Here is a 17,141-nt window from a genome sequence, read left to right as displayed (position 1 = left end):
GGAAATATTAATACCGACACACTCAATAATAATAATCTTTTGGATTCTTATGAGGAGTAGGCTACCTGACGGAGGTTCCACCTCGCCTCAATATACAAAGCCTCCAATGGGCCTCACGAATGTTATATATCAGCAGGGACCGACTGTTGAACATGTACAGCCAATAACTCGGGACAAACTTTAAACAATTCGAGAAAATAAAATATTACTGGTACACTTTTAGTGTCAAATCTTTAATATGCTATCTGCAATAAAATGATTTTTTTTGAAAACCTTCTATAGCGATTAGTAGGAAAAACAAGGGGATTTTTTCCATAATTCGATACGATTCTGTTTGTTTTGGATTTTGAAATAATGTGGTGGTATTAAATTAGGAATGACCATGGAATTCGAATACAAGAGTAGAAAGATCATCGGCATATCAACATTTGATAGAAATCAAAAGTATAGAAATCAAAGATAGAAATCAATGTAGAAGCCAACATTTTGAACCGTTGGTAGCGCCACCCGACTCTGTAGTGACTAATCAACTTAGTACCAATTACAGTAACTATATTACCCATATTTAAATAATGCTGTAAAAAAATCCAATGGCTAAACTGTGGGTAATATAGTTACTGTAGTACCAATGTATTCTACTCTAGAATACCAATGTTTGGTATTGCCAACATTGATACTACTTGAATTATGAAAAATGTACGTATTTATATGTTTTAAATAAGGATTCACTAGAAAATGTCAGCACTGTCTCATTCTATCTGAAAGGAATGCTTACAGTTTGAAGTGAATCAAGACTTGATTATCTAGTGACACAAACTAAAACTCGGAGGCCGTCAGGTAGTGCCGGATTAGCCAATGCTGATTAAAACCAACATCTGCCTTCTCTCATTGGTTGTCGAGGCATTTGACAGTCAATTTTTTTAACGAAATAGCATTTCTTTTATTAAAAAAACTAGTTCTATATGTAACTGTGAAGTGGTTGTGACAATTTGGCATTATTATGGTCAAATTTTACAGACAACGTTGTGCAACCAGGAGGAAGTGGAAAGAAAAACATTTTTATCTGAGAAATGTATACAAATATGGCATTATTATGGTCAAATTTGAAAAAAAAACATTGTGCAACCGACGAAAAGTGAAATCACCAAAACTTTTATGTGAGAAAAGTAGGAATGTAGTTAGTAAGTGAGGGGGCATTGTCAAATTTTAGCTCAGAGAAAATTAAAAACTTATAGGCCTATAGCTATACGCGAAGTGCGGTTAGAATAAGGGAATTCATAATGGAGAAACAACGGGTTGAAGATTTAAGTAAAAATCCAGGATAATTCAATTGTTTTCTTTCTTTATTGTCACTTGTTATTAATTAGACCTGTTGCACTATTTTTGGTTTTATCGTTATATTGTTATAAATAGTTGAAATTAAGTTAGTATTATTATCTATTGATATGTTATCTTCTGTTATGTTATCTATTGATGTTATGCAATTATTTAAATAGCATGAAAAAAGTTTAAAGTTGTTTATGTTGTTTAATGTTGTTAATGCAAGAGCAACTCTTTGTATGAGCTAACGCTTCAAACAAATAAACTTATTTATTTAAGTGAGGTAGGCTTTACCTGTAGTGAGGGAGATTGTGATGCGAGTGCAGTAGGGAAGTGGTCTCATAGCAGGAGTCAGCGGCCATGTTGTGGTGCCCCCTCCCCCCAACACCCCCACCGCCCCCTCCCGGCTGATAGCTGCTGCCAACGCTGTTGTTGTAGCTGCACACTGATGAGTTGTCACTGGCCCCACCCCCACCCCCATTCATCACCATGTGACTTTGAGGAAACGTCGGCACCTGCAAGTAATACACCTAATTAACAACAATGTGTGACAAAATTAGCAAAATTGTGAGTATTAGGGTCAAACCACATTGAGCGTTTTTTCAAGCATTTTCAGGCGTTTTCAGAGCCAGCAGGGAAAGCGTTTTTTCAGGAGTTTTTTCAAACATTTTTTCAGGCGTTTTAAGAGTCAGCAGGACAGGAAGCTCTACGATTGGCTGATTGAGTTGGTGCCTGAAAAAACACTTCATGAGGCTTGGCGGCACAGCAGCAGACGGACAGAGGAAAAATCCCTCCCCAGTAGTTCGCACGTGTGTTTGCCGTGTGTAAACCGATTGAGTAGGGCTACCAGTCGCTAAACGAAATTCCACTACATTAAAAATAGATGATCACACATTTAAAATAGGGTAACAGGACTGAAAAATTACTCTTTATATTACAAATTGCTAAATAACAATAATCTTATGATCTAATGAAGTATTTCAATTGGGCTACTTGAATGTTTAATTATTTTAGAAAAGTAATATACGTAAGAAATATAATGAGGGTACCGTACTAGTAATTTTCTATAATAATTGATGTTATGATATATAGATCAGTATTAGAAACAACATTATAGATAGATGGATAGATATTTAATTCATTCAACACAGAGCGCATACTATTACACAAGCACACAGTTGAACGTTGTAAAATTAATACAAATATAAAAAATACAGCCTACTAAAATCGACTAAATCTCGCAGGTATCCTCCAAATAATCCTGCATCGTAGTAGGCTTTGTCAGTCAGATATTTTGAGGGTCGGCTTTAAATCTATTAAGAGGAATGCTGGTGGATGCACTCTTTAAATGTATAGGCATGTATAGGAGCTTATTATAAAATTTGCAGCCTGAATAACTAATATTTATTCTGAAAATGTGAATCGAAGGCACCGTCAGCAGCGACAATGATCTGAACGCATCCCTACAGGGGTGATTGAATCCAAGGCCCGCACCGTATAGCCCTCTTTTGTAATACAAATACCCTCTGCATATTTTCCTTTGTGGTACAACCCCAAAGCTCTATACCATATGTGAGGTAACAGTAAAATATATATTATGATTTAAAATATTTATAAAACCAGTTCCGGCCTCATATGTTTATATCATCGTCATATTTGATATTATAAATAAATAATTCAAGTCCATCAGAATGGTTGAGTCTTAGTTGCTATTGTAGCTCGCCAAAGTATGCTCGGCTCCTTCATATCAAGAAACTTAAGCTTCCTTTAGGGGAAGTAGTTCGCTTGATGTCTTTATTTTCTATAATAATTTCAAATTGTAACAATTACTCTTCTTTATGTATTTTTGAAAAGATAATTTTATCGGGAAAAAGTTCGCCTGATGTCTCATTTTCTATAATTATTTTTAAATTAGAAAAAATATTTTACTTTATTTATTTTTGCATAGTTCATTTCATTGTAATAAAACTGAATAAATAATGATAAACAGATTATTTCGAATGATTATTATTATTTATAATCATTTATGAAAACAAAATGAATAAAAATGGCGTTACTAACGGGAGGCGGCCTCTGCTGGGGCGGGGGATGATGTCGGTGACTGACACAGGTGTCCGAGCCCTGGCTGGAGACGCACGACCCGCCTCCGTTGCGGTAGTTACCGCCTCCAGGCCCCACCGCCCCCGGCTGCTGGCCCCGCTTGAGCAGGCGCGGACTGGCGGGGGGCGGCGGGTGCAGCGGAGGCGGTGGCAGGAACTCGCTCCAGTTCGGCATCGAGCTGCACACGGCTGCTGAGCCGCCTCCACCGCCCCCCGTCTGGTTGTGATGCCCCCGGTGGCGGTGATGGTGGTGGTGGTGGTTTTCGTCTGCAATCAATAAATTCAATCAATCGATAAAACATCAATGGATGGATGAGTAAAAATTAATAATTGGATGCGAAATTGAATTAATGGATGAAACAACTTTGAAATTGTTGCAACAACAGAAAACCAATTAAATACTCTAACCATCCATCCAAAATGATACGGCAAGATGCAATAATTTCATAATCGATATTTTGATTAATTAAACTATAGCAGTAAGAGTTTCTAATAAGAAATTCGCTGTTTCATTTTTCAATTAGTATTTTAGGATAGTAGAAATTAGCTCATTAGTCTTTGGACTAGATAGTATTGACGGAGATAATATTGTGGAAAATATATGTTTCCCAGTTGGAAACGGTAGCCTTGATTACTTGAAGGATGAGTTGTGGTATATTCAATAATTTTTAAAATAATTCAATTTAAAATAATAAAATTAAGTTGACTCGTCTAAAATATTAAAATCATAATCCACACATACCGTACATTTGAATCTTCTTCTATCATATTCAACCTAACACGTTTATTTGACAAAAATCCTTTTTGGTGTGTCTTCATTGATCCATTATAATCCTAATTACTTAATATTGAATGCAACTTTGACTTAATGATTCACCAATGAATCTTCTTTGAAATTAAAATACTTTGTAATGATTGAAATTCCGATTCATCCCTCAAATAACCAATTTCACCTATTTCAACCTGAAAAATCACGTTTATCGAGAAATATTTCAACAACCACTACAAATAAAACTTTTCATTAGTTCAAATAGAGTGATAGAAACATAATTGTACACCAAATTTGACCAATTCCGATCTCGATCCGAAAAATATCCTATATTGATTGACAAAATATCATGACTCCTATTCCTATATAAAAAAGAAAACGGAGGATTAAGAGGAAAATTCAATTTTTGTAATTCTGTTTGGTTCGGATTTCAGATCATTATAATCAAAAAGGGGTCACATTCTGATGGGACCTCTATACAATCAAATTCATACAACATTTGTTGTTAATTTTTTTCTGCTATTATTCAAGTTATGAAAATAGATTATATCTATTATAAATGAAAAAAATAAGGCAGAAAATGCTGAAAAGACATTAAATACTGAAATAAATATCAAGATTACCTGCATAGGTTGGACCGAGATCAGACATGGCTCTGTGGTCGGGACTGCCTTGGTCGTAGTTGTTGATGTGCCTCGAAGTCGACTCGCCTGAGGTTGACGTCTTCACTTCGGACGATGTGCTTGGTGTTGACTGCACGAAATGAGAATCCTGTTAGGCAAATCAAACCAAAATTTTTTATTCACAACTCAAACAAATTGAGGATCTTGCCAAACCCATGGGCTTTTCGGCTGCATTTATAGAAATTCTAATTACAGAAGATAAATAAACTCATACAAGTATGACATAAAAGGAAACAAATACAAATTTCAAACATTCATTTGTGGAGAGTGTAATTTATTCAATCAACATCGATACTAATCTAATTATTGTTGATCTAATATCCTCCTCATTCTTGGTTTATAATCATGATTGTATGATAATAATTGATCTGAAAATCATTTTTGACTTTAAATTGAAACATACAATGATATTTCACAAGTCACTATGATTTGGTTGTATAAGTTTACTACCTAAGAATCCTTACAATCTCTGCAATGTTTGCTCAAGCTTAATTTAATAAAAATTGATGAAAAATTTTAATACAATATAGTGAATAGAATAACACAATAGCTTCTGACAATACATTGAATGAAGTATATTATTTTGATTTCAGTTCATTTTTAATTGAACACTATTGCGTCTGTAGGCTATCCTATGCTTTAAAATTTCAATCCTAATACAAATCCAAATTTGATAGATATAGGCGGCTATCAAAAGATTACCAAACAGGATGCGTGCAAAATTAAAATGAAATGGAATCTAAAAAATAGAAAAAGGTTTATTCTTAGTGACAGTATATAGTGACACAGGACATAATCCATGTTGTTTTTCAATTTGATTGGCATTTTGAAAAAATCAAATATAATTGTCAAATAGGCTACATAGTATTGTAGTATAATTTCACTATTATCAAATTTGTCTGTTCAGTACTCATTTTGTAAGGTTAGCCTACTTTTTTGTGTTCTTGTATTTTTTGGAAAATCAATTGTATTAAAGTTATCTATCTAATGATATACATTACAGAAAAGTTATAACTGAGGTCCCATCTACACAGACCGAATAAACGTCACCAAAAAATTCTGAATAAGTCTTGTATAGTCTGCTACATAAGAGGCCGTGCATTCTGTAATGAGCGAAATCTCGGCCGAAACATTTATATAGCCTATATCAGATTTACCCGTATCAGTTATCCTGTCTATATAGTGAGTTCCACGTTATAATGGCAATACTTAACATTCTTGCTATCCTTGTCTAGCATTCTTCAAAGCAGAGAGCGCTATCCTTCTCTAGCTCTGCAACGTTGCCAATTAACAAAACATTCAATCTCAATTATGAAAATGTAATAATTATTCAATCATTGGGATAGTTATTTTCCTGACAAATAAAATATGATTGATTATTTTAAACAAGAGTGAACAGTTAATACATCAGATATACCATTTCCTCTATGTAAGGCAGTGGCAAGGCAGAGAATTGGCAACACTGTTTTTCCATCTTTCTCCACTGCCATTATAACGTGGACATCACTATAGTAGCCGATTGATTTGATTCTTTTTATATTTTTATGATGTATACAAATTATTCTGTTTTTTTTAATTGTTGTGAAAGTGAAGAAGAATCAATAAGTTATTATTATTATTATTATTATTATTATTATAATTATGAAAGCCTATAGGCCTTAGAAACTCTATTTTTGACCTCTTCACATAAATTTATTGACAGCAATTGAATGCTAACTCACACTGTGATCGCTTTTATTGGAGTTGATGAGCGTGGTGGTGGCGTAGGGCGTGGGGTTGATGTGGTTGGGCTGCTGGTTGCGGTTGTTGTAGAAGGTGGTCAGGTTGCGCGGATTGTTGACCTCAGCATAGTCTCCGCACTCCCCACCCATGCCCAGCAGTTTGGTCTCTGTCTCCTTCTCCAGGCCTCCTCCTCCGTTCCAGCCTCGGTCGATCCACAGCGTCTCCTTGCCTCCACCTCCACCACCGCCCCCGCCACCCATTCCACCGCCTCCCACCATCATGCCGCCTCCGTTGCCGTGCAGCAGGTTCAGATGGCACAGCTCGTTGGCGTTCACTACACTCACACAAAATTAGAAAATCAAACACTGCAAAAAACGTCAGAAAGAGAAGGGAAGCAAGATCTCTATCTTAAAGAGTGGTGTAAATGTGGGTAAAAAGTTTTGAAATGTATAATATATACAAGTGAGCCATCTGATCAGCTTTCTATATGTTTCTTACTAACAGCTCACAATATATCTCATTATTAATATAGTTTGACATTATTGTAGGCTATATTATTTCTGTGTCATCATGGCTGGTGAAATATATAATGAAAGTTAAGGTGAAATGTTTCATGCAATAATCAATCACTGTATTTAATCACCTACATTTTCACCCAGATGCATAACATTAATAATCATGTACTGTTGTATAAAATGAACGCTTGTTGAAAAATTCAATCAATTTAAACAACCCGATCGAGCGCTGTTGTTGATTGATATATTTTAGGAAGCGATTGACCCAACGTTTATCATCATATCTGCTCAATCAGATTAGTGATGTAATCTCGGTATTCCCGTTGAGCTCCACAAAAAGAAAATTGATCGGAGCCCACATTGATCGGGAACGCATCATTGTTCTTCTATTAGGGAGGCTATATATACGTCAGAGCTCGGCCTCAAGACACCCTCACGGCCTGGGCTCTAAGGTGCAGGCCATGAGACCACATAAAAATAGCCCATAATATCAAATTGTGTGATTTTTGGCCTTGTATAAGGCGGTATTCGAATTCTGTGCTCTCACGTGTGGAGCCCCTTTTACTCTAGCACTGGAGCCGGAGTGGTGAGAAAAAGTATAGCCTATTATTAACTATAATTTAAGGTTGAAAAAATGCACCTGAACTGTATAAAAAAAATAAAACCTCATCAATCTATACATACTGAATGTTTGTGAGGAATTTATTTTATTCAGAGACATTGATTACAGCTTATTAATCGAAGCCAATACATTACAAACACTAGAATAATTCTACTCCATCAATGCGCTTTCAAACCAGATTTATGAAATCAGACAGAACTCTGTTCCTCAATCAGTGCTAACTTCAGTAATTTATTCAACTCAGTTATGGAAATTATTGCTTGTGAAGTATAATTTATCAAAATGGCCAGTTTAAGGATATTTTCAGGATAGTTTGATCTCTTGGATCACACATATTTTTGTAAATATACCATTAATGATCAAAAAGCTCAACGGGCATCATCCGCAATAAAAAATGAATCAGTTCCAACTCCAGTAGATTATCTAGCTCAGTTGTGGCATTAATTGCTAGTGAAGTGTCAATGTTTAAAAAAAGTGTTTACAAATTAAAAGTGTTCAAGCAATGTTTAATTTCTACAAGTGTCATTTATTAATATGTGAAATCTCTTAGATTTCACATAGCCTACTGAATATTTTTCTAGATGAATAATCAATTAATCAATAATTGGATACATAATTTTCGGTGGATGAGTGGATGAATAGTTAATGAAACTGACCAGGAAGATGCCCCATCTGCTTGGTGACAGTGTTCTGCCGTCGCTTGAGGAAAATAGTGGCGAGCGAACCGAGCAACAGAGACAGCATGAGCAGGCAGAAGAAGAGCGCCAACCAGGGTGAGGTGGAGGAGGCGTGGGGCGGGAGGCCCCCCCGGGTGGGCAGGGCAATGGGCTCTGACCAGGGGCCGGCTCCAAGGCGGGTGCACGCCGCCACCTGCGCCCGGTACACACCGCCCTGAGTCAGGTTGTTGAGGAAGATGGACGTCGTCGATGCGTTCAGCGACATCTCTGCCAACACTTTCGATGTGTTGCCTTTGATCTGGATCTGCAATTCAAATTGTCCAATATGATTATCTAGTATAGCCTTTAGTATATGGTGTTTTGCAACGGAGTTTTGCTGACTAGTATCATAGAGAAACAATAGCATAAGTAGATATCCCATGGTATAGGGCGTTTATGTCGCAACTTTTGCTGTTATCTCAAGCTGATTACTGTCGATCACTGTGAATTTTTAATGTTTTGGCGGGGTGAGAGTGTATGAACGGCACAATATGAGAGACTACCAGCGTCACACAGCATCACGGGGAAGAAATACGTGGACTATGGGCTTGAAATAACAATAAAAGTTGCGGCATAAACGCCCTATACCATGGGATATCTACTTACGCTATTGTTTCTCTATGCTAGTATGTATGGTGTTTTGCAACGGAGATTTTTACCTGGTCTGGGAAATATTCAGAGTAAAATCCAGAACGATAAGTATAGAATACTAAAATAGAATAAGTAAAAAGTATAGGTGATTTAATAAGTAATTAGAACTTCTCGAATCAAGACTTGAACTCATGATTGTTGTGTTCAGAAATAATAATGTATTAATCTAACGTAGGTAATATCTATGTTACTTTATTGTATATCGCTACAGTGAATTTAATTTTTATGATGACGACTGTAAAACACACTCAGTTATATACATGCAGAAATAAAGAGAAACACTTTTACTTGGTGAAATTGAATAGTACATAAAATATTATAGGATAAGTATGAAATAATAAAAATATTTTTGATAATTCCTACTTATTTTTTGATCTTCATTTTCTGTTTAGAACTATTTTTAGAGCAATCTCACCAAGTTGATTAAGAAGGCAGTGCCCAACGTTTCATATTCTCCCAGCTTCAACAATCCCTTAATCATCCTGTTCAAAATAGTTCCCAAGTGCTCTTGCCTATCCAGGAGAGGTTATAGAAGCCCAACATTAATAACTGTTCAGTCGAACCTGTTTGGTTATATTAATGTCTGGCCTTATAGCATTCACTGACCTCCCTTGAAAGTTATTAAATTTTTTCAAGTACCGTGTACAAATCACGTCATGGATCTGTCAATATATGTAGCCTGATACCATGACATTTTTTCTGAATGATACCCAAATAAGCTTTGCTAATGCGGTAGCATTTTTATAATGTAATAAAATATATGATCGAATAATTATGATGAAATGAGTAATCTATGAATAGTTTCCCATGTGACTGATAATATTCAATGAGACAACCCTACATTTACTTGTAAAATCACAAATTAGAATTACAACACAAGACCTAGAACAGCAAAACTAGCTACCAAGAAATATTCTTTTACAACCTGAAATAATTTTTACTATCAACTTTGTATTGCATTGTATTCTAGGTACATTAGTACCTATAATCAAAGAGGAGAGATATAAGTTACCTTGTAGCTAACTAGAACTCCATTAAGATGCTGCTTGTGTGGGGTTGACCATCTGACGTAGGCGGCTGATGCATTGATCATGCCTGATTGGATGTTCTCTGGAGGGGCCGATGGAACTGAAGAAGCAAATCAACAGAATGATCAGATTGAAATACAAATTATTACATGTTGTGAGTGAATATTATTTTTGCCCATAAAGACCTCCTCGAATGGAGGATTACTAGTGACTTTTATTATCACTGCAATAAATAAATCAAGTCATTACACTGTATTTGTAATGATCAGGCAAGAAAAAATATAAAACCGCGTTACCACTTGAATTGTCAAGTAAGTTTTCAACAAATTTGTTTTTAATTTCTTGGAAACAAAAAAAAAAAAAAAAAAACATTTTGTCGTCAACTTGTGAAAAACCTTGTCTTCAACAAAATTTTTGTTTCTCACTCATTTTATTGTAGAGATCAAAAATTGTCAACAAAATATTGAGGAGAAATATTTTGGTGGCAACTATTTTTGTAGAAGACTACTTGTGAACAAAATTTTGTAGACAACTTTGATCAAAGCGCAGCTCAATGTACTTGTCAAACTGCATAATTTTTATAGATTCAAACTTCATTATTTTTATAGATTTAAACATTAATAGTTTTGTATGGGCTAATATTAGGCTCAGTGCATTATTTTCAACGAGAAGCAACCATACGGTATGACCATTGTGATTTATTTTGCCGTGAGGTTGGCAGATTGTATTGCTTGCGCGGGCTCGGATTCTGAATTGGAGGTTATGTCATAAATTGTGCTTGAATTATGAATCGACTAGATAAAGTGACTCATTTAAAGTATAAGGCCCGGTTGCACAACAGCCGGTTAAATTTTAACCGTGATTAATTTCACAAGAACCAATCAGAGAAGGCGTTTTTGAAAAGACGGCTTCTCTGATTGGTCCTCGTGTAAATAATCACCGTTAAAATTTAACCGGCTGTTGTGCAACCGGTACTAAGTGTTTGAATTATTATTAACAGATTGTCCAATCATATCCAATAATGGAAAATAAATTGTAGTAGTAGATGAAACTGACCATCCTCAAGAGTCTCAACAATCCTCGAGTTGGATGGTTGGCCTTCAATGGACTTGAAGAATGGGACTAGAAAGAACTCGTACTTGGTGTACTTGGCCAGATTGGACACCGTGTAGCTGGTGGCGCCTGCATTCAGAACGGTCATCATTTCGAACTTCTGCAAAGCGGCTGTCAGCAGGGCCACCTCCTGGTAATACACGTACAGCCCTTCCAGAAACTCATCTCCCCCGCTAACCTGCAAAACAAGCAAAGTTATGTTGGTTTTGAATCCATCATGAGCATCAATTGTTAATTTTTATGAGAGAAAGTCCAATAATTAGAGTTGTATGTTATTAAACGAATCAATATATTTATCAAACCATACACATGTTTAAGGTTCAAAACATGTTCTAACCATGCTCAAAGTTCCACTTAAAAGTAAAAGATATAGGTTACTTTCTCAAAGATATGTGACCAAACATTAACGCTTTATGTGAATATATCATAATAAAAATTGTGCTATCATGATCAGTGTACTATCATTATAATTATTACTCACAATTATTATTAATAAAACGAACATCACACCAAAATCGAAACTCATATTTTTTTATTCATATAACGTTTAATAGTTCCAAGGTAAGGAGAATATGAAATGTTTGATTCAATTTTAAATCAGTTAATCAGTTGACATTGAATTGAATGTAATTTCTGATCAAAAATAGAATATTACTCCACTTACAAAACTATATTTTGTTATTATTATTAATAAGAATATATAAATTAATTAATTAATTTATAAATTATCAATTAATTTCCATCTATATTTTACTACTTTTCATCAATTAATGTGATTCAGATAGCACATTTTCTTCACTCAAAGCCTAAACATAAGTATTAGAAAAAATGTAAACATTCAATATCTATTTAAATGAAAGCGGCAATTCATTATTTAAGTACAATGAGACCCTAAAAAGTGTAGATTAAACATATTAATTAAGCGGGCCATTCACTATGTTCCAACTACTTTGGCCACCACTCATGCTTCGGCTGCTTAGTCAAACATCACCTCTCACGTTGCAAATAAAACCTGAACGAGCGGCAGACCTTGCGTGGTGGGCCAAGTCAGTTCAACAGTTCACCAGACTTCCGACAGCATTAGCCCCGCCCACAACAACCCCATTCACGTTCTGACGTCGAATTGAAGGATCAAAAGTTGGACAAAATATCGGATATTGAATGACCCACTTGAGTTATCTATCAACAGAACTAGTTATCTTACAAAATAAAAATATCATAATGCTCTCGTTGAATTAAAGTGATTTGTTTGGTGACTGACCTCCCAGCTGATCTTGACGGAGGTGGATGAGATTGGCGTGAGCATGCTGAGCGCCAGCACCTTAGTGTTGAGTCGCTGCCTCGCCTCTTGCATCAGCTGATGCGGCATCACCCTCTCCCCCGCGCGCAGCGTCCTGATCTCGGCCGAAATGTTGCTCGGCACGGACAGGCCGTGCATGTTCTCCGCGCGCACCACGAACACGTACGACGTGTCCGGTTTCAGATCGCTTATCTGCCAAAGAAAGAGGTAAATTTAAAAAAATCCAGAGTCAATATTGAAACGTTAAGCTACGTAAAAACTTGAGCGCCAAAAAACACGCGAATTTCACTTTTCAACAGCTGAAGCTGATGCTTATTATAACTGTCTTTTTAAAAAAAAAGTAAGATACAGATATAATCTCAGTTGATGAAAAGCAAAACGCGCGTGGTCGTGGCGTTCAAGACTGTAGAGCACCAAAATCTACTTGAAGAAAACGTTTATCATACAAATGTTATCCATGTTGCTGGTGAAGGACATAAATGCAAAATTTGTCATACATAGCCTACAAACTTTCAACCTTTGAGAATATAATTATTTCTACCTATAGTTTCTGGATTATTACATATCAGTATCAGTGCAACTTACATGTCCAGTACAGTGAAAATATTATTCCTATGGGTTCAAATGAGATTATTCCCACTCAGCCCGGCCAAGCGTGTAAGAATAGTCCCATTGAAACTCATGGAAATTATATTTTACTGTAGTGAGCACGCTCAGTGATCCTGTAATGATATGTGGGATACCAGCTTTATTATGGTTCTTTTCTGAACCAGAGGGGGGTCCGCCCCCTGGACCCCCGAATTGATCGTCCAGAAATGAGATCAGCGGGCTCGCTTCGCTCGTCTGCATTTTTCATCTGAGCATGCTTCATTCCATCAGAAAGTCAAAGTACTGAGAAAACGCAGAAAAGCTGAGAAAAACGCTGATTTTGGGCGGATCTTTGATGAAATATTAAAGTCAACTCATCACAACATTTTTAGACCCTACCTAAACCTCTGTCTAAAATTTGGACATTTTCTCTCTATTACTTGATGAAAGAACTGAGAAAGACGCAAAAAACACTAATTTTGGGCGTATCTTTGGCGTTATTTCAAATTCCTTCTAACACAACATTATTACACCCTGGCTTAGCTTCTTTACTAAATTCGAACAATTTCTGTTCATTTGTTCTCGATAAATCTGAGAAAGAGCAAAAACGCTGGAAAAACGCTAATTTTGGGCGTATCTTTGACTTTATTGCAAATTCCTTCTAAAACAGCATTATTACACCCTAGATGAGCTTCTGTACTAAATTTTAACATTTTCTGTTCATTTGTTCTTGATAAAGCTGAGAAAGCGCTAAAAAAAACGCTGGAAAAATGCAGATTTTGGGCGTATCTTTGGAAATTTTTCCAAATCCGTTCTTAGTGCGCCTCTAAAGGGCCAACTGAACATAGGTACCTACCAAATTTGAACGTTTTTGGTCCGGTAGATTTTTAGTTCTGCGAGTGAGTGAGTGAAGAATGATGAAGATCAGTTGGAGAGATATGATTACAAATGAGCAAGTTTTTGAAAGAGTGGGAGAGAACCGGAACTTCTTGAAGTGGATCAAGCAAAGAAGAGCACAGCTGATTGGCCACATCATCAGACATGACACTCTACTGACAAGGATAATGGAGGGAATGGTTGAGGGAAGGAATATGAGAGGAAGACCTAGGCTGGAGTATATGAAACAATTGCTACGGGATATGAGATGTGGATCATACTACGAGCTGAAGCGGAAAGCGGACGACAGAAAAGCATGGAGAGCTGCTGCCAACCAGCCCTACGGCTGTTAACCCAAGAGAGAGAGAGAGTGAGTGAGTGAGTCAGTCAGTCAGTGAGTGAGTGCCATTTCGCTTTAATATATTATATAGATTTTGAATAATAACATCATATAAGCATTTGAAAGCAAAAATCTAACCTCCCAAAAACCTTTTCTTCAACCTCTGAAACATAATTGAAGAGAACATTTCAGGTTGCGTTCATCTAGTTTTGTAGGCCATACAAATTGAAATCTGGCCGATCAGAGGAGCTCCCAATCATTCTGATGTCATTTTTTACTAAATTACATTTATATTAAAGTACAAATTGATATTGTTACATTTGTCTGACACATCCGATTCAAATGCATATTTTAAAGCTTTTTATAGTTACCAGAGCCGCCTGCGAAGCAACCCTCCGCGCAGCGGTGACCCATCCGGTCTGCAGGTCGGGACTGAAGTATTCGACAGTGTAGCCGAGCAGCTGCTGCTGATGGTTTGCGTCTGGCTCCCAGGCGCCCGCCGCACCCGGATCCCAGGCGACCAGCACACTGTCCTGGGTGGCATTGGCTGGGTGCGGCACGCCTGGTGCGCCCGGGAACGTGGACGGGTCGGCGCTGCGATGCACGTGCGCCCCGGGCGCCTTCTCCACTGCCAGCGCCGCCGACCAAGATGTCTCCCCCGATTCCGACGAAGCAGTGCATGTGTACAGGCCAGAGTCGCTCACTTGCAGATCTACACATTCAAATCATTATCAACATTTAAGATGATGTATTTTGTGATTTTTGTTGCTTTGCATAATATGTGCTCTTTGGTTTATTCACGTTTATCTTGTGTATGTGTGTGTAAATTATTAAAAATTCAATAGAGAGACCTTACTTAACACAATTAGTAATAATATTGATACATACAAATTTCTTGTTTGTAAGCGTTTGCTCAGTGAATTGGACATACATTTTTTAAAGTGCAAAAACATAACCTAATTTCTGGACTAGTAGCCTATATGAATCAGAAGTTTTTATTGGCTAATAATTGTTCTCTCAATAACATCCAATAGAAAGACAGACAATAGTAAACAGTAATATTGATACATATAAATTTCCTGATTGTGAGTGTTTGCTCAGTAAATAGGAGGCGACTTTTTTTTAGTGGAAAAACATAACCTTATTTTTGGGCTAGTAAATGCTATGAATCAAAATTCGGGGGATCAGTTATTTTGGGCTGTACCTAATGATACTCCCTTTAATGAATAATTGTGTATCTTGAATCAGTAAATAAATATTTATAAATAATGTTTAATAGTATAACCATAGTTGGAAAACCTTTCAGTCTTCTCCTAGTTTTACACCAAAGATCCTAAATACGCATATTATGAATAGGGGCCTATGTCATAATTATTGCATGTATTCACATGTATCTTTGTACTGTTATATTGCAGGTTTATGTGCGAATTAAAAGAAAATGTTTGAAATAATACTATTTGAATAAAATTAGATTGAATGGATTCGAAACAATATCAACGGTTCAGTGAGTTCTACATTTCAATAATAATAATTGATAAAACATTTTAAAAATGTATAAATTGGAATGGGATAGAATAAAATTTTGGGGTTTAGCCTGTGGTGTTTTTTTCTAAAGTGTATGATTGATTGTAAATTACCAAATTAATGATTGAAAAATTGAATCGAACCGAATGAAATGATTCATGTACGGTATTCTTCATTTCAATACCAATTTTATTAACAAAGAAAGGCTGACATGGAATGAAAATGGTAGAACAAATAAAATATCACCGTACCGGTATTCTTGCAAACTAATTCGTCTTTAGAAATTTGGCAGTACTGATTCTGTGTACCGGTTCTCCTTTCATATTCGAATTTCTTCGAATTCCTAGAGTAATCAGAAAGTTTTCTGTAACTATCGTAAAATTTGAGAGGGTAGCGTCTATTAGAAATATTACTTCCAGTGAGTATAATGTTTAAAAACATAGTAACTTAGTATATTATATTTTCGTATTTTCTTTTGCTTGAATTTAAAAAATCATATATATATTGTACTTGATTTTTTTATACTTGAATATTACTATTATTTAATCATAGTTCTCTCAGAAAAATATATTTTTAATGAAAACGACAGTCGTTTCCATTCAATATGAATATCTACCCTATCACAGCAACACAGAACGAAAAAATACATTGATTTGTGGAGACATCTTCGATCAGGATCAAATGCTAGACTAAATAAACAAGAGACATGTTTATGAAAAATGATATAACAATGAAATCAATCATATTTACCATCAATTTGGAGGGTTCCAGTGGGCATGATGGTGACTCTTGCTGCTTTGGATCCATCAATGGGACTGCCGTTCTTGTACCACTTTATCTTAGGTGCGGGGTTGCCACGTGCTCTGCAGGGCAGGGTGGCCACTGACTGCAGGGGCAGAGTTTGGTTTGCTGGTCCGATCTCCACTATAGGAGGTGGAATATCTTCCAATGATGTTACCTACAACCAAAATATAAATCACTATTGTTATTGAAGCCACTAAGGTTTCCAGAATGATACTAACTTTTCTAGTGGTACATTAATATATTGTAGTGTTAAGTATATCCATGTTCAGGAGTCACTGGAAAATCTAATGGTCGTTCAAATACATATTTTAATAAGTTCAATTTATATAAATCCTCAGGGCTTAGAACTTTGAATTCTTTATAGATTAGGTTAGTGGGATATCTAACTGGTCTATTCAGACATATTTTTACAATTTTCTTATATTGCAAAATAAGGGGTTGTAAGATGGAAGATCCACAACCTCCCCATCC

General features: G+C 36.1%; 1 protein-coding gene across 1 annotated transcript in view; it reads right to left on the bottom strand.

The window, feature by feature from the left end:
• Nucleotides 1–17,141, bottom strand: part of LOC111060808 (roundabout homolog 2) — a 142,709-nt gene that overhangs the window by 5,561 nt on the left and 120,007 nt on the right. Inside the window, exons 6-15 of the mRNA XM_039429514.1 lie at nucleotides 16,617–16,824; nucleotides 14,714–15,054; nucleotides 12,500–12,730; nucleotides 11,182–11,416; nucleotides 10,110–10,225; nucleotides 8,387–8,711; nucleotides 6,593–6,927; nucleotides 4,812–4,959; nucleotides 3,382–3,686; nucleotides 1,615–1,835 (exon numbers count right to left, since the gene is read on the bottom strand). Coding sequence (XP_039285448.1) covers nucleotides 1,615–1,835; nucleotides 3,382–3,686; nucleotides 4,812–4,959; nucleotides 6,593–6,927; nucleotides 8,387–8,711; nucleotides 10,110–10,225; nucleotides 11,182–11,416; nucleotides 12,500–12,730; nucleotides 14,714–15,054; nucleotides 16,617–16,824 — 2,465 coding nt within the window. The remainder of the gene's footprint in view (nucleotides 1–1,614; nucleotides 1,836–3,381; nucleotides 3,687–4,811; nucleotides 4,960–6,592; nucleotides 6,928–8,386; nucleotides 8,712–10,109; nucleotides 10,226–11,181; nucleotides 11,417–12,499; nucleotides 12,731–14,713; nucleotides 15,055–16,616; nucleotides 16,825–17,141) is intronic.

This window comes from Nilaparvata lugens, chromosome 5, assembly GCF_014356525.2.
Source record: "Nilaparvata lugens isolate BPH chromosome 5, ASM1435652v1, whole genome shotgun sequence".
Classification (NCBI taxonomy): domain Eukaryota; kingdom Metazoa; phylum Arthropoda; class Insecta; order Hemiptera; family Delphacidae; genus Nilaparvata; species Nilaparvata lugens.
This window is presented reverse-complemented; position numbering and strand designations above follow the sequence as displayed.